The sequence below is a fragment of the Elephas maximus genome, chromosome 1 (assembly GCF_024166365.1).
Source record: "Elephas maximus indicus isolate mEleMax1 chromosome 1, mEleMax1 primary haplotype, whole genome shotgun sequence".
In the NCBI taxonomy this organism is placed as follows: Eukaryota; Metazoa; Chordata; class Mammalia; order Proboscidea; family Elephantidae; genus Elephas; species Elephas maximus.
Genome location: NC_064819.1, coordinates 116,983,060 through 117,005,856, shown reverse-complemented (window position 1 = coordinate 117,005,856; position 22,797 = coordinate 116,983,060). Strand labels below are relative to the sequence as shown.

General features: G+C 39.4%; 1 protein-coding gene across 1 annotated transcript in view; it reads left to right on the top strand.

The window, feature by feature from the left end:
- Positions 1-22,797, top strand: part of PKHD1 (PKHD1 ciliary IPT domain containing fibrocystin/polyductin) — a 593,425-nt gene that overhangs the window by 418,498 nt on the left and 152,130 nt on the right. The window contains exons 57-60 of the mRNA XM_049894022.1: positions 118-270; positions 5,160-6,038; positions 6,946-7,114; positions 8,691-8,848. Coding sequence (XP_049749979.1) covers positions 118-270; positions 5,160-6,038; positions 6,946-7,114; positions 8,691-8,848 — 1,359 coding nt within the window. The remainder of the gene's footprint in view (positions 1-117; positions 271-5,159; positions 6,039-6,945; positions 7,115-8,690; positions 8,849-22,797) is intronic.

Here is a 22,797-nt window from a genome sequence, read left to right as displayed (position 1 = left end):
GAAGACTTTAATGTTGGTAGGACTTCCAAAGGGAAGGAGTGTTTTCATTTATCACGTTCACTGGGTCCCCAGCTGGTGGTTTCTGAAATAGGTTTTTAACATGTTTTTTCTTCCTAGGAAGTGTCCATATCGTGGAGCATGGCCAATATGTTCCTTTGGCTGCTGAGGTAGGACTATTGACTCGAAATATACAGATCCAGTCTGATATATCATGTAGAGGGAGACTACTTGTGGGGCCCTTTAGGAAGCCCAGCAGAGAAGAATTTTCAGGTAAGTGAAATTTTTAAGTGACTTTGCTTTACCAACTGGAGCCCATTGATCTGGGACAGTCAGAAGTTCCAAATGTGAGAATTTTCATTTGCAAACCAAAATATCTGAATTAGATGGCTCCTCTGGGCTCTGAGATGCTATGAATTTTCAGCCCTAATCTGTGCTTAATTATCAGTGTGATATTAAAATAATATACTAGTAATCGGCACATATGTGTATTTTTGCCTCCAAGAAAACGTCTTCGGCAGATGTGAAATTTCCTCTGCTTTGAAATTATAGATGATTTAATGACTGCTTGAATTTTATCTATTTCCCAAATTTCTATTACTCTTTCCCAGTAGCATGCTACATCTGATGGCAGGCATGAGCTCATGCTATAATCTGGAATAATCCATATTCTAGATTGCTTTAAGGATCAGTTTAATCTCTCTCATTTCTTCCCAGTTGTAGCCCTTTTGGAATGCCACAGACCTATTTGATCAGGACCTTGTTTCTTAAACTTGTATTCCTTAAATATTATTTCTAAGTTGTTCCCTGATCAAATAAGTTTGGGAAAGGCTTTATACTATAGCTCTGTCTTAGAAGGTCACTACGTACATGAATATAATAAAGACTCTGAGAAGCCGTTGAATAAAGGATCTAACCACTTCCCAAATATATTGAGCATGGAACACTTTGTTGCACATCTGTTTCTCCACTTTGGTGTAAAGGACAGTGTTTGGGCCTTAAAAGTACAGGATTTCTAGTCCATACAAGAACTCTCCCTCTATATTCTTTACTTCCATAATTTCTCAACCACAATGATCCTGCCCCCAGAGAACATTGGCAATGCCTGGAGATGTTTTTGCTTATTGCAACTGGTTGCTTCAGGCATCTAGTAGGTAGAGGTTAGGATGCTGCTAAACATTCTGTGTTGAACAGGATCACCCACACAACAAATGGCCTCTCAGTAGTATCAAAGTTGAGAGACCCTACTCTAGAAGACTGAAAAAAAAATCTCGGTCCTGGTTCTATAACAATGAGGCCATCCTGCAGTTTATAAAGATAGAGAATCAGGGAGAGGAAAGCATGACAGTGTCCCAGGTACCTGAAATTGCAAGCCAAGCTGGAACATGGTCATAGGAACAGGACAGAAGCCAATTCATAGAGCTTTGTATTAAACTAGAGCTGAGCCAACAGCAAGATTGACTTGATCCTGAAGCTCTGACATTGCTCATTCAGAATTTCTTAAATCATTCCAGGAGAAGGGAAAGAAAAACAATACTGGATTCATCTTGTGGGCCAAGAACGATGCTAGTTTTCACACTTATTATCTCACTGAATGTCTTAGGCTGGGTTCTTTAGAGAAGCAAAATCAGTAAAGTGTATAAATATGTATATATACAGGGAGATTTATATCAAGGAAATGGCTCATGTGGTTGTAGAGGCTGGAGCGTCCCAAGTCCGTGGGTCAGAATAGAGGCTTCTCCCAATGCTCATAGCCACAGGGCCTGGCAAACCCAAGATTGGCAGGTCAGAGAACAGGGCTCTTGCTCACAGGCTGTGAAGATTGATGAATCCTGAAGATTGGCAGGCAAGACTGTAGGTAATCTGCTGGCTCAGGTCCCAAGAACCAGAGATCAGATGAACAGCAGCCAGCTGCAGGATCCAGAATGAGCAAGAGCCCACAAGCCTTGCCAGAATATCCACTTATGTTCAATGTGGGCCATATGCCCAAGGAAACTCCCTTTCAACTCATTGGCTACTCACAGCAGAGCCCATCATGGAAGTAATCACATAATATCAGATCTCATCATGGAAGTGATCACATGACTGTCCAACCACTGAGAATCTTGACCCAACCAAGTTGACACACAACTTTAACCATCACACTGAATCTTCAATATTGTGAGAGAGGTTTTTTTCCTTATTTTTGTAGACATGGAACTGAATTGATAATAAAGTTGCTAGTTTATTTGTATAACTTCTTCATGAGCATGTGAGCTTCCTGAGGGTCAGGCTGGGCTTTTCACTTCTTTTTCTAGCAGAGTACCTGCTGATTATTAGGTGCTCAATAAACATGAATGGATAAAATAAATGAAGCTTAAGAAACATCATTCAGCTAGTAAGCAATAGAGATAAGATTCAAATTCAGGAGTGACTCCAAAGCCCTTGAATTTTTAAAGTAAACTTCTAATTTTGGAATAATATATACTATATGTAATTAGAATAATACATATTTGGATTTCACCAAGTTTTCCACTAATATCCTTTTTCTGTTCCAGGATCCAATCCGTGTTTCCCACATTGCATTTGGAACCCTTGCGTTTTTGTCCATGACATACTCCAGAGCCTAGATGAGGTTGGATCTGCAGGTGTAAATCAAGGGTGCCAGCTCTGGGTGTTAAATTGTTGTAGGTCAGAAAGCAGGCCAGGACTTCCAGTTCCTAGTTTTATTTCCAAGGACTGTCATTCTTCTCCTCTGACCAATAACATCCAGCAAGTTGCACTCAATTTGCTAGAAAGTCTTTTAGAGATGTGATTTTCAAAAGGAAAAATAAGAATAAAAAAAAAGTGTAGAAAAAATTATTGCTCAATTCTTCACTTAAATGCTAAAGGTTAGTTTTCATTCACTGGCTAGTATTCACACAGTAAAAAGATCTTGTATAGTTTAAAACTATGGATTATAACCATGGAAATGTGACATAAAAAACCACTAATTACAATAATACTTATACATTCCCTTGATATAAATTCTAGAACCACCTACCATTCTAGAAAATGAGCTATTTATGTGTAGATTTACATTGCATTTGTAATCTTTTGTACTAAAATTCTGCGGATGCAGTTTTGATAACCCTTTCAGCTATTTGTGAGGGCACTTGAATTACAGAAAAAATGATATCACCAGACGAATAACTTTAGGCTTATTTATCATCCTGTGAATATTTCTACACCCTCTGCTAGTACCTCAACAAACAGTGTCAGTTGAGAAATTTAGGTATGTTGAAATCGTGTCTGGCCACAGAGACTTATGTGGTCTTTCACTTCCTCTGTCCTTTCCACAAGGGCTTAGTTCTCCATATCAGTTGATTTGCAGGGATTCTAGTTTCTCAGCTGTGAAAAGGAACGGGAATGTGGAGAGTTTGGGTTGGACTACTTTTGAGCTTGAAATACTGTTACTAAAACACGGTGAAACTGAAACTTCAAATGGATAGCCCCTCAATTTTTAGTGAGAAAAATAACTTTATAGCTTACCTTTGGCATTCATTCATTTATTCACTCATTTTTAACAAAACAAGTGAGGACCAAAGTAGTAACCAAACTAAGGGCACATAGCTAATTATTGGTACCCAGCTGTAGTCCAATTACATGAATCCCAGTGCAGAGCTGCTATTTTTATGCCACCACATCTACTCTCCCCAGTGTCCCCCCACAGGGGTGAATGGTACAGCCTCTGCATCCATATGCCTAGGTCCAAAATCTATCTTGCAATTAACCCTTCTTTGCCTCAGTTTTCTTATCTGGAAAATGCAGGTAGCAACTGTATCTACCTCATAGATTTGTGTGAAAATTATAAGTGTTTATATGTGTGTGTGTGTGTATATGGAGCCCTGGTGGTGCAGCGCTTAAGATCTCGGGCTGCAAACCAAAATGTCAGCAGTTAATCTACCAGCCAATTCTTGAAATCCTATAGGGCAGTTCTACTCTGTCCTGTAGGGTTGCTGTGAGTTGGAATCTACTTAATGGCAGTCAGAGACGGGAGTGTGTATATGGCTTAGAACAGTGCCTGGCACAAATGAATACTATATGTGAGTTAGGTATTGTAGTTATTAATTTACTTCATTTTCCCCGTAATTATGTTGTTATCTGTTTTACCAAGAGTATGTACACTGACTTATTAGTGCTCACTGTGTTTTTTAATTAACTTACTGGGTACATTTTATACTGTATTTTAACAGTATCTCCTTAAAATAGTACAAATAAAATCCCCAAATGAGACTTAATAATCTACTATCCTCTCCTTACATAAAAGCCAAAACCAAACCCAAACCCATTGCTGTCATGTCGATTCTGACTCATAGTGATCCTATAGGACAGAATAGAACTGCCTCATAAGGTTTCCAAGGAGAGGCTGGTGGATTTGAACTGCAAATCTTTTGTTTGGCAGCCAAGCTCTTAACTGCTGTGCCATCAAGCCCCCCGACATAAAAGATGTAGAAAAACTTATTATTGTGAAAATGAAACAGGGAATATGATGTGGCTAGGACAAAATACAGAAAATACTTCACAAGGCTTTTGAAATGATTTTAAAAGTATGTTACGCTTCTATCATGTCTTGGTCATGATAGAATATAATGTTTCTGGACATGATTGAACAGAAGTAAACTTTGCACTTAAATACTCTTCTTCAGAAATGCTTGAAATACTTTTTAGAGTGGCCATTATATTCATTCATGCAGTATCTCTGTGAGGATGGCTATGGCCTTTTCACATGGTGTCACTGAAACATGGAGAGGGAGACATGATTCTGAGGTGAGTGGCCAGGAGCTCATATTCCCTTCATTCTTATCCAATTTCTTGCTCTAGCCCTGCAGACAAACGCACAGAATCTTAAGCTAGCTGTGCCCATTTCCAAATTCTATCTCTTTTCTGCCTGTGTCTACTCTTCTATCCCCATCTACCAGACTCTTCAGCTTGGACATGAAACCTTTTCAGGCACTAATGTGATATTTCTAAGGATTCATGTTTTGTCAGTGAAACCCAGTGGCATGAAAGATTGCGCTGGTGCTGTGAATACACTGTTAATTTAACTAAAAATCTGCATACCCTGATGCTCACAAATAGACCATCCTATGGCCTTTTGTAGAGAAGAAGAAAGTGCCTGATGACATGCATTTTGTTTGCAGGAGTCCTTCAACTTTTAAATGTGGAAATTCAGAACTTTGGGTCGCCACAGTACTCATCCATTGAATTCACTAACGTGTCGGTGGGATCCTGGATGATATCTTCTACAGTGCACAAGAGCTGCGGTGGGGGCATTCATGCAGCTGCCAGCAATGGCATTATTTTGAACAACAACATAGTGTTTGGCACAGCTGGCCACGGCATTGATTTGGAGGGTCAGGCCTGTTCTGTCACTAATAACCTTGTGGTTCTGACAACACAGTCAGCGTGGTCCACCGTTTGGGTAGCAGGAATCAAAGTGAATCAGGCAAAGGACATCAGCCTCTGTGGCAATGTGGTGGCAGGTTCTGAGAGGATTGGCTTTCACATCCGAGGCCACAGGTGTTCCCTTCATGAAACACTTTGGTCTGACAATGTGGCTCATTCAAGCCTTCATGGCCTTCATCTCTATAAGGAAAATGGACTGGACAACTGTACAAAAATCTCTGGCTTTCTGGCTTTCAAGAACTTTGATTATGGTGCCATGCTACATGTAGAGAACAGTGTGGAGATAGAGAACATCACTCTGGTAGACAATGCTGTTGGTCTTTTGACAGTGGTGTATATGTCTTCTGCTCCACAGAGCTCCATTGAAAATATACAGATTGTGCTTAGGAATTCCGTTATTGTGGCCACTAGCTCCTCTTTTGACTGCATTCAGGACAGAGTTAAGCCTCGCTCAGCCAACTTGACATCAACAAATCATGCTCCTTCCAATCCAAGAGGGGGTCGAATTGGTATTCTGTGGCCTGGATTCACCTTAGAACCAAACCAGTGGCCTCAGGAACCGTGGCACAGAGTGAGGAACAGCCATTCAATTCCAGGAATCATGAAACTTCAAGGTAGGAAGTTTGGGTTTATCCAAGCAATTTTATTCTGTGTACCTGTGCAAGGAGCCTTTTTAATAGTGTTCTGAAGTTTTATCAATGAAAGGGTACAGTGTGGTCTAGTGCCAGCTGTCCAATTAACAATCTGTTTGGGCATTGATAAACACAGTGGTGGTTTACCATGACAGTGAGTGATTCCTTATAAAGTCACTGATTTATACATTTTGAAGAGCTTTCACAGAGATTATTTAATTTGATCAATATTATGTTTCTCTTAGGGGTTGTTGGTCCTATTATACAATTGAGAAAACTGAGAGTTGGATATTGTTCCTTGTCTGAGGTTGCTTGGTAGTTGGTAGGGCACCTAGGGTTAAAGTGAAAGTTATACCATAGCCTGTGCAGTTCATCTTCTAATCAGATTGCTTTCTATTGTGCTCATTCCCTATACACTTACTGTCTCTGGCAGTTGATTTATATTTAAAGTGAATAGATTTTGATCAAGTCTTTGATAGAAATAACCACACTTAAGGCTTTAATGGAAACCCTGGTGGTGTAGTGGTTAAGTGCTACGGCTGCTAACCAAAGGGTAGGCAGTTCGAATCTGCCAGGCACTCTCTGGAAACTCTATGGGGCAGTTCTACTCTGTCCTATAGGGTTGCTATGAGTCGGAATTGAATCAACGGCACTGGGTTTGGTTTTTAGTTAAGGGCTTTAATGTTTTAGAATAGTCTTGTATTTTGCAGTGTCCATATCTTGAAGAATTGCAGATATTTTAAGTAGAGATTTATACAAACTTCTGGAATTATCCTGGATAGCTTACACTAACTCCTGAACATGAATTATTATCAGAGTTCTTAGTTGTGCAATCTGTATTTGTAGTTGGTAATTTACATGATATAATTTTATTTCTTTTTAATTTTAGGTGTCACCTTTTCTAGTTTTGTGAAGAGTTGCTACAGTGATGATGTAGATGTCTGTATTCTGGCAAATCCAGAGAACACTGGAGTCATGCACCCAATTACGGCAGAGAGGACCAGGATGCTAAAGATCAAAGATAAAAACAAGTTCTACTTTCCTCCATCACAACCCAGGTATCATGTTTAGTATGTATAGGAAGCCCTATTTATGAAAACTTTGGCAGTTCTTCAAATCCCTGAGCATGTTAAAAAGAATAAAATTATCAGTGGGAATAGTGGTGAGTCCTTCTAGAAAGGTACGGTAGATTGATTTAATGGCCCCAATTCTTTACTCCTCCTATATACCTGCCCTTTGATATATGATTTTTGCAGAGTCTATTTCTCTACACCTTGAATCTGGGCTCAGCAACTTTCTTTAGCTAACAGGAATGGCAGAAGTGATGGAATACAAGTTCCAAATCAAGGCTCTAAGAGACTTCGCTTGTTTCCAAGCGTCCTTTTGTAATTCTGGCTTCCCTGCAAGAAGGAGAAGCCCAGGCTAGACTGTTAGTCCTGGGAGAGGGTGAGGGAGTGAGGAAGCTAAAGAGCAGGGAGATTGAGTTGCTTTTTCTTCTCCCCAACATTGGGGAGAACTTTAATTAGAAAAAAAGAATCAAGAGAGATCAACTTAATGAGAAAAGTTCGTGTTTGGCCTAACACCAGCCTCTTTTTGTTGACCATTCCTGAGCCATTTTAGGTTCCTAAACAGTTAGGTATGAATTTTGTATTATTCTGTCATTTTTCTTCTACTGTCTAATTTTCCTTATGCTCTTATAGGGTGAAATAGTTATAAAGCTAAATGATAATAGCATCTAATTTTCGTGCTATTTAACACCTGTCACATGATTGGCATACAATAGATATTTAATGTTACTAATGGTACCTAACAGAATTAGACCAGGGGAATAAGATAAATTCTCTATAATTCAGTGTTGTAATTACCTATTAGTTGTTTACATATTCCATTTGACTCTAAATTCCAAAAGCACAGGAACCATGTCTGTCTTTATCACCATTGTATTTCCCAAACCTATTGCTAGTAGGTTTTCAATGGATATTTGTTGAATGTGAGTATCTATCTTTGCTTTGTCTATAGCACAAATATAATTGGTGTTTATAATGATGACCCTAAAATACTACAAGGCTCCGAAGTACGTAAAGAAATAATTATGTTATGCCCAGTAGTTATTAGAGTTAGGAGTATTTTATTCTATTTTGCTTCCTAGAAAATTAGCACTTTATGTAAAGATTACATATCCAGATATCTAGAATATTTGGTTAATAAGAATCTTTTCTTCTTGACAGCATAACTGGGCAATAACTTATTTTGTATAGAGTTTATGTGTGTGTGTGTGCTTTAAGTGAAAGTCAGTCTCCTATACAAAAAGTTATACACACCTTGCTATGTGCTCCTAGCTGCTCTCCCCCTAGTGAGACAGCACATTCCTCCTTTCCACTCTGTATTCCCCATGTCCATTTAACCAGCTCCTGTCCCCCTCTGCCTTCTCATCTCGCCTCCAGACAGGAGTTGCCCACATAGTCTCATGTGTCTACTTGAGCCAAATACAGTTTTATTTCATATCTATGTAACACATTATTAATATTAAAATCCTGTTGAATTTCTTTTTCAGAAGATCAGTACTATGAACATATGTTTTCTTCTTGCTGTTTATTATGATATCAGAGACTTTCTTTTGATCTATCTTCACAGGACAGATTTAGAAACAGTGGTCTGCCCTGAATGGAATTGTGAAAGTCCGAGGAAATATCTCTTCAAGGATCTGGATGGGAGAGCCCTGAATCTGCCTCCACCAGTTTCTGTATTTCCTAAAACAGAGGCAGAATGGACTGACTCTTTCTTCAACACAGGTCAGTTGTATCTGAATAAGAAAAGGAAACATTCATGTGAAGGAACTGGCTTGGCTGTTTTGTCCAGTGGGAACAAGATTTACTGGAGAGGAACTAAATGAGCTTTAGAGTTGGAGTCTGTGCTAATATGCTGTTCAACACACCTGTCTCACAGGAATGTTGAGAGATTAAGATATGGTATCACTGCTGTGCTCACCATGAAATTGCCTGTGTCCACGCCAAAGGTACAGATTCCCCATGCCCAGCTCTGTGTACAAGTGGGGAAAACAACCCTGTTACTAGCTCTGCCACCTGGCCTGGAACAGTACTCCTTGTGCTCAGCGTTTCACAGTGTCTACCATGGAACTAGCTCTCCTGGCTTCCTAGTCTACCTTTGTCTTCCATTAGGACCTAAAGGCCCTCATTCTGGAGAGGGTGGTAGAATAGATACCATGCAGTTTGTCTCCCTTTTCTCCATCTCCTTTTGTCCCCAAAGAACTGTGCTCAGAACTCCTTCTTCCTCTTCTTGCTTATACAACCAAAGCCTTTTGGGTATCAATTTTTTATAACCCCTAGAGAGAGCATTGTAACCTCTAGAGAGATCAGGGACTGGAAAAAAACATCATGCTTGGTAAAGTAGAGGGTCAGTGAAAAAGAAGACCCTCTATGAGATGGATTGGCACAGTGGCTGCAAGAATGGGCTCAAGCATAACAACGATTGTGAGGATGGCACAGGACCAGGCAGTGTTTTCTTCTGTTCTACGTGGGCTTGCTGTGGGTCAGAGCCTACTCATCAGCACCTAAGTGCAACAGCAACAAAGAGATCACTACTCTTATTCTTCAAAAACAATGACACCCTGAATTTCCCTTTGAGCTCAGCTGGAACCTGCTGCAAGTATATCTAAAGAATATCCCTGGCTTTCTTTCAACCACATTGGTTGATTCTTCTCAGATTTCATTTGTGGTCTCCTTTGCCCTTTTTAAGCTCTTAAAATTTTTTGTATGTTGAAGGTTTATCTTTGCAACAAGTTGTGGGGACTATAGTATAGGTTTTTAAAAGTCCGTGTTGAATATATGGAGCATGCTGAGTAACTATTCATTTTGGTATGCTGGTTATGACTGTTGGGTAAAACCAGCAAAGCCATTTTTTGTACAGAAGAATTAATGAGAAAATATTTGGGAAATAGTAGAAGATAAAAAAGAAAAAAATAGATTAATCTCCTATTTACCACCAGATCTATCCAAATTATTTCCTATAGCCAGTTTTTCTATTGATTTTAAGATTTATCTCACTATTATAGGTAAACATCTTATACTTCAAAATAAGTACATGAATAATTTGGGGACTTTTCTGAACTGTGATTTTGGGTGATGATCGTGCTTCTTTAGAATCAGTAAGAAGGGATATATGCTCTAGATTATTTAATGAAAATTACATTTCATTCTAGTAGAAGAGAAAGAGGATTAGAGATGGTGTCTTACTTTTGGTTGCGCTAGAAGCAGATCTCAACATTATGTTCAGAGTACAAGTAGTTCATGTGTGTGTGTGTGTGTGTGTGTGTGTGTGTGGAGGGGGGTGATCCCAGGAAACACCCGTAGGGAAGTGGGGAAGTGAAACCTGGGATGGGAATGAAGCCAGTAAAAGGTGTATAATATAGGAGGCAACTGGAGCTCGAGCCTGATGATGAACTCTGGAAGCCCATGGGGAACATGAGTCAAAATTATCCCAACCAAGCAGGTGAGAAAGATAGTGTACTTATACTTCAAATCCCTATCCATCGTTGGCCAAGGGCTGCTTCTGGGGATATTTACCTCTTCAGCCTTTGACTTTCCCTGAACATGGGTGAAGTTTGCTCGCATGGCCAGGAAAAAACTCAAAATAGAGTCCCAGGTTTGTGCAGTAAGCAGTGTTTGGTATGTGAAGATGTGGGCCAAAAACATATGGGTGTGGCATCAGCAAAGTCTGTTATACAAATAGAAACTCTAAAATGTTGACCAAATGCTGAGGATTTAAGTAATAAGAATATCCCTTCGATGAACTCTTTGGTGGTTGTTTACTGTGTGGTGTAACACACTGTTTAGGGACAAATATGCTCTGGCTGCTGATTGTAATGCTGGTGTATTTTTTGTTAGTTCTCTGTCTTAGATGTGAAACATGATTCAAAGGTAAAACTCTGGCAGGTATTATAATATTACACACCATTTTGCTATCAGTGTGTGTGTGTGTGAGAGTGACTGGGTATATATGTGAAGATGATATTACTGACTGCCTTAAACTCCTGATGTGTTAAAGCTTTATAACATTTTAAATGAGGTTGCTGTCGGTACCAATTGCAAGGATTCCTGCAGTGGAAACTGCTGTTTACTGCACTAAAAATACAATCTGTGTCCTCTTGCAACATAGGTGATAGCATATAGTAAACAGTGCCTTCCAGGTGCTAACAGGATTGTAGTGTTGTTCTGAGGAGATCCTCTTTCCCTAATTCAAGTCCCTTTTTATTATTTATACCATTCTCTCCTATTCTACTTTCCAATTCCTGTCTACAGTCTGGTGGAAGGGAACAGCACAAATTGAATCTCAAGGAAACTAATGTCTGTTTTGTCTTTTCCCTGTTCAAGGTAAGAATCTATGATCTTCTGTAAAACAGGGAAATTGGTGTAGTGAAGATGAAATTGGAGACCACTGGAACCAGGTCTCATATTTATTCCAAATGCCATTGACTTCAACACAGCTTAGGTTCCTTTTCTGTTTTATTAACAAATTTTCCAAACAGCTTGGTGTCCATGGGATTTGAGGTTTGGTTTTAATTTGAAAAATAACAAATTTTATTTGAACCTGCAAGTTCATACACAAAAAGTACCCACTCAGACGCATATCCACAGGTCCTACCATATTGTCACGTGTTCCAGCATCTGGAGCAAGAACCAACCATGTGGATCAGCTGTGAGGAACACTATGCCAGTGGGTTTTGCAGTCTGTGAAATGCAGGGTGTGTAGCCAGGGGAAAAGTGAGCTGGTAATTTTGTTTCGTACCTATCTGTAAGTTTGCATGTGCAGCCAGTTTTGAAAAATGCTTGGCAATAGAGTGCAAGGCAGCTAATCCCAAGTGGGAGCTTCTCTAAGAATCATTTACATTTCTTTCTGGAAAGGATTTCTTTTGATTATGGATGCATCTAATCATCTGAAAATCCAAAATTATATAGCAAAACAAAGTCTGGAAATTAATATCTCATCTAGGCAGCACTAGAAAGATACCAGAGATCTACTTTCTGGCTTCTTACTCCTTTACTGTCTGTCCCAGACTAAAAATGGATGGCATCACCTCTTGGACTGGGTCATTCCTGTGGCGCACCAGCGTTGTTGGGAGAGGACTGAAGGAAATTAGAGCTTTAGTTTCTATGGGACTTTATGATGTCTCTGCTATGACAAAGAAAGTAAAAGAGAGATAAAATGGAAGCTAATATTATGTGAGTACCCATTATATGTGGGTGGTGAAGTTGGCGTGGGTATTTTCATTTATTCAGCAAATGTGTTTTGACCATCTACTGTCTGTTGTTGTGTGCCGTCAAGTCCATTTTGACTCATAGCAGTCCTATATGACAGAGTAGAACTGCCCCCTAGAGTTTCCAAAGTTGTAATCTTTACAGGTGATAAACAGAGAAAATATTGACATTGCCAGCGTTTTCATTTTAATTAGATCCACAATCAACACTCATAGAAGCAGCAGTCAGGAAATCAAACCACATATTGCTTTGGGAAAATCTGTTGCAAAAGATCTCTTTAAAGTGTTAAAAAGCAAAGATGTCACCTTGAGGACTAAGGTGCGCCTGACCCAAGCCATGATATTTTCAATCACCTCATATGCATGCGAAAACTGAACAGTGAGTATGAAAGACCAAAGAAGAATTGATGCTTTTGAATTATGGTGCTGGCGAAGAATATTGAATATACCATGACCTGTCAGAAGAAGGAACAAATCTATCTTGGAAGGAGTACAGCCAAAATGCTCCTTAGAAGGGAGGATGGCGAGACTTCATCTCACACACTTTGGTCATGTTATCAGGAGGGACCAGTCCCTGGAGAAGCATATCATCCTTGGTAGAGGGTCAACGAAAGAGATGAAGATACTCAACAAGATGAATTGACACAGTGGCTACAACGATGGGCTCAAGCATAGCAACAGAGCAGTATGGTGCAGAACCGGGCAGTATTTCATTCCGTTGTGTGTGGGGTCGCTATGAGTTGGAACCAACTTGATGGCACCTAATAACAACAAACAACAAGCTTTACTGGAGCAGATCACCAGGTCTTTTCTCCTGCAGAGCTGCTGGTGGGTTGGAGCCACCACCCTTTTGGTTAGAAACCAAGCACTTAACCATCGTGCCACCAGGGCTCCTTATCTATTGCCTACCAAAGGCTTTTTAAGGGGGGGGCCTATAGTGGTGAACAAGATAAAATCCCTTGCTTGTATTTCATCAAGCTTATGTATCAGTAAGACACATACATACATACATAAATAAATAAAAAATATTCCAATAGTAGTAAGAGGAATGAAAAAAATAAAATAGGGTGTGGGGCTAGAGAGATAGTTTGATTTGTGTGTATGTGTTGTGTGTGTGCGGGGCGGTGGCATGTGCTCCCACATATGTATGCTCAGGAGTTGCTATTTGAAGTACATTGGAAGTGAGATTGATTGAGGAGCTGCTGTCCTGAGCAGGGGGAGGAGGCTTACAGCCAGAGGGACTAGCCAGTGCAGAGGCTCCGAGGTGAGAATGGGCTGGGCATGTCTGAAGGAAAGTAGGGTGGTGTGACTATTGCATAGTTAATGAAAGGGGGAGTAGTTGTTAAGGTAAACTGGAGTCAGCTCCTTGTAGGACTGTGTCAGGGGTTTGGATTTTATTCAAATTTAATAAGATGGAGCTGGAGGATTTTAAGAAAGGACACAATCGGATTTGATTCGCTCTCTGAAGGAATCATACTAGCTGACTTGGAGTGAATGGTTAATGAGTGGGAGCAAGACTGGAAGCAAGTATGCAATTAGGGAGCTGTCTAGGCTGGAGAAAATAGGACTTAAAGACATGCCGCTTGGTGAATGGTCCAAAGACCTATGCTGGCCACAGACTCTTGGTTACCAATCTGCAGTGACATAGTGACAGAAATTTAGTATGTAGAAATTGCAGATTGACAGGGTAATTTTATGTCTGTTGAATCTAATAAGTAAAAGTTGGGGCTTATATTTTGTATGTCTAATTTACCTCATACTTTATTTTGTATTTTTAAAGCTATTAATCTTCAATGGACTCTACTTTTTAAGACAAAAAAAAAAAAACCCTACTTCTTTGCCATGAATAGTTCTAGAAACATTGGCTTAGATGATATTTGTAGCAGAAGAGATACTAAGAATTGCTTGGGATCGTTTTAGCGGTATAGTCAACAGGACCTTCTGATGGATTGGATTTGAAGGGTGAAGGCAAGAAAAGACTCAAAGTTGTTATCCAAGATTTTTGGCTTCAGCAGCTGAGAATGGTGGTGCCAATTTTAAGAACTAGCTGTGAGTGGCAGCATGGGAATCCGGACTGTTCTGAACCTGGATCTAAGTGGAGAAGTGGAGAGGGATGTTTGATGTACAAGTCCAATGGTCAAGGAGCCATCAGGGCTGGGGACTTGGATTTCCATTCAGGGAGGGAGAGAAGAAGAGGGAAAGAAGACTGAACTTCTTTTGTGATAATTATGAAATCTCATAAATTGTTATAAGGAATACATTAAATATTATTATTATTATTATTTTACAAATATATTTAAAGTCATCATAGTGCTCTTAGGAGGGTGTTTTGTTTTGCTTTTTTTCCATGAACATATGATACTCGTCAAGCACCTTGTCCATGGTGATAACTGCCAGAAATACCTGCTTCTAAAATCCACTCTTTCTTCTACATTTTTCTTCAGTTGAGGAGGTTGACTTTGATGTACTTAGAACCAAACCAGGAAACCCTGGTTGCATAGTGGTAAGTGCTATGGCTGCCAACCAAAAGGTTAGCAGTTCAAATCCATCAGGTGCTCCTTGGAAACTATATGGGGCAGTTCTACTCTGTCCTATAGGGTGGCTATGAGTCAGATTCAACTCAACTGCGAGGGGTTTTGGTTTAGGACCAAACCAAAAACCAAACCTGTTGCCACTGAGTCTTTTCTGACTCGTAGTGACTCTATAGGACAGAGTAGAACTGCTCCATAGGATTTCCAAGGAGTGCCTGGTGAATTCAAACTGCCAACCTTTTGGTTAGCAGCTAAGCTCTTAACCACTGAGCCACCAGGGCCTGTACTTAACATAGTGGCTCCCAAAACTGAATTATCAGAATCATCCAGGACATTAAGAGAGCCTTTGAATGTGAGTAATTTTAATCCAGTGCGTGCACGGGCACACACACATGTGCAACCTCCCCAAGTGATTCTGCTGTGCTAGGTTTGAGAATCACTGTCATAGAGCTGTATGTTCCCTCTGAAGTAAGTAAACAAGATATCAAGATAATGTTTTTAATTTAAAAAACAGGAAGTTTAGATTTCTCCTGAATAATCAAGAATTAGCTTTCTGTGCCAAGCATCAACAGATATAAACACACTTTCTTATATATATGCTAGGTATATTTATGAAGGGGAAAAGAATATTAACTATAAAGATACTAGGTATATGTGCAATCTAAGTCTTTGAATAGTACAAATATGTTGAAACTTTTTTTTTTTTTTAAAGATTATTTTTCTTAGCATTGTGGGTTGAAAGACCTCCAAATGTCACTTTTATAATACACCCCTGGATAAAAATGGTTTAAATACAAATCTAAGTTTGTTTTTTAAATTCCACATTAAATCATCATGTTACAAAGCTAAACTCTTGATAAGCTTTTTCCCACACTTTATACTTTTGACATTGTTTCCAGTAAAGGACTGTGGTTTGATCAGGACTTTGGACCACATTTACCTTCAGGGCAGGTAAAGTTTCCTTCATTCTTTATCATGAGAGGATAAGACACATTTTTCAAATTGTTAGAGACTTCTTGAGAAAGGAAGTTAAAAACCATTGTGGAGACCTTAAAAGTGACATGTCTCAAATAAAAAATAAAAAAAATAGGTTGATAAAAAAAGAAAATAAAGCTGGCATTTGACTGTCAGCCCATCCAGTGAAGTGGTTTCTGACTGAATGATGATGGGGAAGCGTGAACAGTATGGAGACCAGTGCTTAGCTGCTTAACAGATACAGAGGGGCTAGCATTTTCTCAACTCTTTGTTGCTATCTCTTGAATTGAATCACTTTCTAGGCTCCTCTTTCTCCCCATTTGTCCTGGGAATGACAGCAAGATGGTATTATAAAATGGGAATGTGGAGAGGGAGGGAGAAAATGAGAGGACAGAATGGAGAGAGGAAACGGTTGTTAGAAAATTTGTCTGCCAGTATCTGTACTTGCAGAGGTCTTTTTCTTCTAGCTAGAGGGGGAAATACCATTCTCTTTTCCCAAGCAATTATAGGCCCCAAAGATTGAAACTTGGTATATAGCTCTTTAATCTCAGCAGATATTTATGGTTAAACATTAGACTTTTAGGATCCCAGATGTCAGGGTATTAAAATATAAAGGCACAGTGGAGTCTCAGAAAATATTATAATCTTTGGGATATGTGGCTGCAAGTGATTTTTATCCCAAGCAGAAGAGAGTTAAAGCTTCCAGTGATACTTTGTAAAACTGAAAGAGCACCTAACCTCCACCTTACTCTTTCTCTCTGCCATGCCTTGCCTGGACTTCAAGGCACTAGATGCCATAACAATATTTGATTGCATTTTGAAAGGGTCCATAGTGGAACTCAGAATGATTTTCATATGTGATTTGTTAAGGAAGACATAAAAAAGGTATGTGATCCATGGGAACAATGTCATTTCCTTTCCTCAATCTAGAGAATTTACTACTATGATTATCTTGCTCCTCAGTTCTTCCACTAATAGCCACAGCAACTAACATGGTATCCATCATTTCTGGGCTCTGTGCTAAGACCTTTAGATGAATTATCTTACTGAATCCCATTAACAGGATCTATCATATGATATAGGTATTCCTATTCCCTCCATTTTATAGATGTGGAAACAGAGGTAGAGACTTTAAGTAACTTGCCCCAAATAATACAACTAATTAACAGGAAGTAGCTAATTAACACTACACCTTAGTGGCACAATGCTTAGTGGTTGGTTGTAACTGCAAAGTTGGTGGTTCAAACCCACCAGCAGCTCTGCTGGAGAAAAGACCTGACGATCTGCTCCCATAAAGATTACAGCCTAGGAAACCCTATGGGGTGGTCCTACTTTGTCCTATAGAGTCAGTATGAGTTGGAATCAACACAGCAGTGCACAACAACAACAACATACTGTATTGTACTTGGTACGTTCCTTCCAAGTTTTCTTCCTTCTTTCTCTACCTTCTCCAGCTTTAGCTCCCTTATTTACCTGCCTTTCTTACACACACCTCTGTCTACACAAATCAAAGAAAAATGAGACTGAACAATTATTCCAGCAATTATCCATCCAAGCTAGCAATAAGAATAGTTACCATTTACCTAGCACACTCCATGTGCCAATCGTTATATTAAGTGGTTTATAAACATTCTCCTTTATCCTTATAACAACCTTAACATGCAGGGATTGTTATTACCATTCAGCATTTGGGGATATGCAGGTTTAGAGAAGTTAAACTAATTTTTCATGGTACTACAGCTAGAATGTGCAGAAACAAGATTTAAATCTACATTTGCCCGTCTCCGTACCCTAGGCTTGTGACCATGCCTAGAAAATTATCATTGTGTGGTCTGAATCATCTGGAGGGACTCTGTACACAGATACATTTAACTGAATAATTCACATATTTCTACTTTACTTGGTAACAAATAGATTTGTAGATTTTTGAAAGTAACCGTCAATGACTTTAATGTTTTGAAAGGCAATGAAACAGAAACTATAAAAAAGCATCATTTAGTTTCTCTTCTTTCCAACACAAATATATATACATATTTAAAATATGGCCATTTCTCCATGTACAAGATAAATGGACTATGTCACATCCAAAAAAAGCATTTTAACCAGTGTTAACTAAAGGAGGTTGTGATGATAATGGATTAGTATAGAGTAGTAGATTTGGCCATGAAGTAAAAAAACATTTTTTTTTTGTGTGTGGCACTTTGTTACTTTAAGGAGCCCTGGTGCACAAATGTTAAGTGCTCAGCTGCTAACTGAATGTTGGTGTTTAGAGACCATCCAGCAGCTCTGTGGGAGAAAGACCTGGTGATCTGCTCTCAAAAAGATTACAGTCTAGAAAACACTATGGGGCAGTTCTACTCTGCTGCATGGTGTCATTATGAGTCGAAATGGACTCAACAGCAGTTAACAACAACAACATGTTAATTTAGGCCTTGTTGTTCTATAGTCCCTCCCCCCTTTTCTCAGTGAATTGATGTGGTATTTTTTACAACTTAAATGTTTATTGAGTACTTACTGAGAGCAAGGTACTTTGTTTTGTTGGGGTAACCAAGTAGAGATTTTGTGACAGTTGAGATTGTTGTGTCAACTTGGCTGGGCCATGAGTTTCAGTATTTTGGCAGTTGTATAATGTTATGATCATTTTCCTGTTGAGATATGATATGTGATCACCCCCATGATGGGATCTGCTGTGAGTTGGTACCAGTGGGGGTGGGCCCTGTGGCAGCTCACCACCCCCCTCAGCCTTCATCTCTTCATCCTCTGCTGCCATCTTCTTCCTTCTGTCTTTGCTGGGGTTTTTGCTTGTTCTGGATCCTACAGCTGGCTCCTGTTCATCTGACCTCTGGTTCTTGGGACTTGAGCTAGCAGATTACCTGCAGTCTAGCCTGCTGATCTTGGGATTCATTGATCTTCACAGCCTGTGAGGAACAGCTCCGCTCTCTGGTCTGCCAATCTTGGGTTTGCCAGCCCCTGTGGCTACATGAATCAGGAGAAGCCTCTTTCCTGACCCACCAACTTGGGACATTGCAGCCTCTACAACTGTGTGAGCCATTTCGTTAATATAAATCTCTATCTCCGTCTATATATTTATACATTTCAGTGGTTTTGCCTCTCTAGAAAATCCAGTCTATGACACATATCAAGGTGGATAAGAGACAGTTCCTGCCCTCATGGAGTTGTGACCTAGCCCATGGAGAGAAAAGGACTAGTTTATGACATGGAGGAATGTAATTGGTATAAAATTGGCAAAGTACACTGTAGAGGTCATGTGTAGTTGGGGATATAGTTGGGAATGGAGGCTGCGTGCCTCCCCTGTGAAGTTTTCCCTGGCTTTCACATGCAATGTGGATCTCTGTCTCCTTAATGTCCCTGCTTAAGCTATCACCCTCCTCTTATATAGCACTTATCATGCTCTACTGCCATCATTTCCACCACTCATCTGTCAGTTTGTCGTACTGTGATGGCTTGCATGTTGCTGTGATGCTGGAAGCTATGCCACTGGTATTTCAAATACCAGCAGAGCCACCCATGGTGGACATGTTTTAGCAAAGCTTCTATACTAACACAGACTAGGAAGAGGGACCTGGTGATCTACTTCTAAAAAAATTGGCCAGTGAAAGCGTATGAATAGCAGTGGAACGTTGTCTGATACAGTGCAGGAAGATGAGCCCCTCAGGCTGGAAGGTGCTTGAAATATGTCTGGGGAAGTGCTGCCTCCTCAAAGTGGAGTTGGCCTTAATGACATGGATGCAGTCAAGCTTTCAGGGCCTTCATTTGTGGATGTAGCACAATTCAAAATGAGAAGATAATAATCAGAACATGGACTATAGGAAGTATGAATCTGGGAATATTGGATGTTGTCAAAAATGAAATGGAGCTCTTGAAGATAGATATCCTAGGCTTTACTGAGCTGAAACAGACTGATATTGCCGTTTTGATTGAGGCAATCATATGGTCTACTATGCTGGGAATGACAAATTAAAGAGGAACAGCTTGCATTCATTGTCAAAAAGAATATTTCAAGATCTATCCTGAAGTACAACCCTGTCAGTGGTAGGATAATATCCATATGCCTACAAGGAAGACCAGTTAATACAATTATTATTCAAATTTACGCACCAACCATTAATGCCAAACGTGAAGAAATTGATTTTTACCAACATTTGCAGTCTGAAATTGATCAAACATGCAATCAAGATGCATTGATAATTATTGGTGATTGGAATGTGAAATTTGGAAACAAAGAAGAAGAATCGGTAGTTGGAAAATATAGCCTTGGTGATAGAAATGATGTCAGAGATCGCACAATAGAATTTGCAAGACCAATGACTTCTTCATTACAAATACCTTTTTTCAACAACAGAAAAAGTGACTATACACGTGGACCTCACCAAACAGCACACACAGGAATCAAATCAACTACACCTGTGGAAAGAGGTGATGGAGAAGCTTAATTCATCGTCGATACAAGGCCAGAGGCCGACTGCAAAACAGTCCATTAGTTGCTCATAACCAAGTTCAAGCTGAAGCTGAAGAAAATTAGAACAAGACCATGAGAGCCAAAGTATGACCTTGAGTATATTCCACCTGAATTTAGAGACCATCTGAAGAATAGATTTGATGCATTGAACACTAATGAAGGTAGACCAGAGGATTTGTGGGATAACATCAAGGACATCATACATGAAGGAAGCAAAAAGTGATTAAAAAGACAGGAAAGAAAGAAAAGACCAAAATGGATGTCAGAAGGGATAATGAAACCTGCTCTTGAACACAAAAAAAAAAAAAAAAATAGAGCAGCTAAATCTAATGGAAGAAATGATGAAGTAAAAAAGCTGAACAGAAGCTTTCAAAAAAGCAGCTCGAGAAGACAAAGTGAAGTATTATAATGAAATGTGCAAATACCTGGATTTAGAAAACCAAATGGGAAAAACATACTTGGCATTTCTCAAGCTGAAAGAACTGAAGAAAAAACTCAAGCCTCAAGTTGCAATGTTGGAGGATTCTATGGGCAAAATATTGAACAACACAGGAACCAGCAAAAGAATATGGAAGGAATATACAGAGTCACTGTACCAAAAAGAATTGGCTGATGTTCAACCATTTCAGGAAGTAGCATATGATCAAGAACCAATGGTATATGAAGGAAGAAGGCCAAGCTGCACTAAAGACATTGATGGAAAACAGGCTCCAGGAACAAATGGATGCAATGCTGGAAGCACTCACTTATCTATGCCAAGAAATTTGGAACCAACCAACTGGAAGAGATCCAGATACATGCACATTCCAAAGAAGGATAATCCAACGGAATGCAGAAATTACTGAACAATGTCATTACTATCACACGCAAGTAAAATTTTACTGAAGATAATTCAGAAATGCTTGCAGCAGTGCATTGATAGGGAACTGCCAGAAATTCAGTGCGGATTCAGAAGAGGAGGCGGGAAGAGGGATGTCATTGGTAATATCAAGTAGATCTTGGCTGAAAGCAGAGAATACCAGGAAGATGTTTACCTGTGTTTTATTTACACAAAGGTATTTGTGTGGATCATAGCATGTATGGATAACATTGTGATGAATTGTAGAACACTTCCAGAACACTTAATTGTGCTAAAGCTGTACCTGTACATAGACCAAGAGACAGTCATTCAAACCAAACAAGGAGATACTGCATGGTTTAAAGTCAGGAATGCTGTGCATTAGTGTTGTATCCTTCACAGATTTATTTAATCTGTATGCTGAACAAGTAATACGAGAAGCTGGATTATATAAAGAAGAATGTGGCGTCAGGATTGGAGGCAGATTCATTAACAATCTGTGATACGTAGATTTAGATGATGCAACCTTGTTTGCTGATGCAAACAGGACTTAAGCGCTTACTGATAAAGATCAAAGACTGCAACTTTCAGTATGGATTACACCTCAACGTAAAGAAAACAAAAGTCCTCACAACTGGATCAGTGAGCAACATCATGATAAAGTGAGAAAATATTGAAATTGTAAAGGATTTCATTTTACTTGGATCCACAATTAATGCCCATGGAAGCAGCATTCAAGAAATCAAAAGACACATTGCATTAGGCAAATCTGCTGCAAAAGATCTTTTTAAAGTATTGAAAAGCAAAGATGCACCTGACACAAGCCATGGCATTTTCAATCATCTCATATGCATGCAAAGGCTGGACGATGAATAAGGAAGACTGAAGAAGAATTGATGCTTTTGAATTATGGTGTTGGCGAAGAATATTAATATACCATGGACTGCCAGAAGAAGGAGTAAATCTGTCTTGGAAGAAATACAGCCAGAATTCTCCTTAGAAGGGAAGATGGCAAGACTTCTTCTTAAGTACTTTGGACATGTTATCAGGAGGGATCAGTCCCTGCAGTAGGACATCATGCTTGGTAAAGTAGAAAGTCAGTGAGAAAGATAAAGACCCTCTATGATATGGATTGACATGGTGACTGCAACAATGGGCTCAAACATAACAGTGGTTGTGAGGATGGTACAGGACTGAGCGGTGTTTCGTTCTTTGTACATAAGGTTGCTATGAGTTGGAAACCACTAAACAGCACCTAACAACAACTGCCATTATTTTACAAGTTTATTTCTTCCACCACACTGAGCATACCTTGAAGGCATACATTTTTGAATATTTTGTAGATTTCCTAGAACATAATACATATTCAGTAAATGTTTGCTGAATAAGGGAATAAATGAATGAATACATGAGTCAATATGTCAATGCAACAAAGTACTGCATTGGGCAAATCTGCTGTAAAAGACCTCTTTAACATTTTAAAAAGTAAAGATATCACTTTTCGGACTAATGTGTGCCTGACCCAAGCCATGGTATTTTCAATCGCCTCATACGCAAATGACAGCTGGACAATGTATAAGGAAGACTAAAGAAGAACTGATGCATTTGAATTATGGTGTTGGCGAAGAATATTGTATACACCA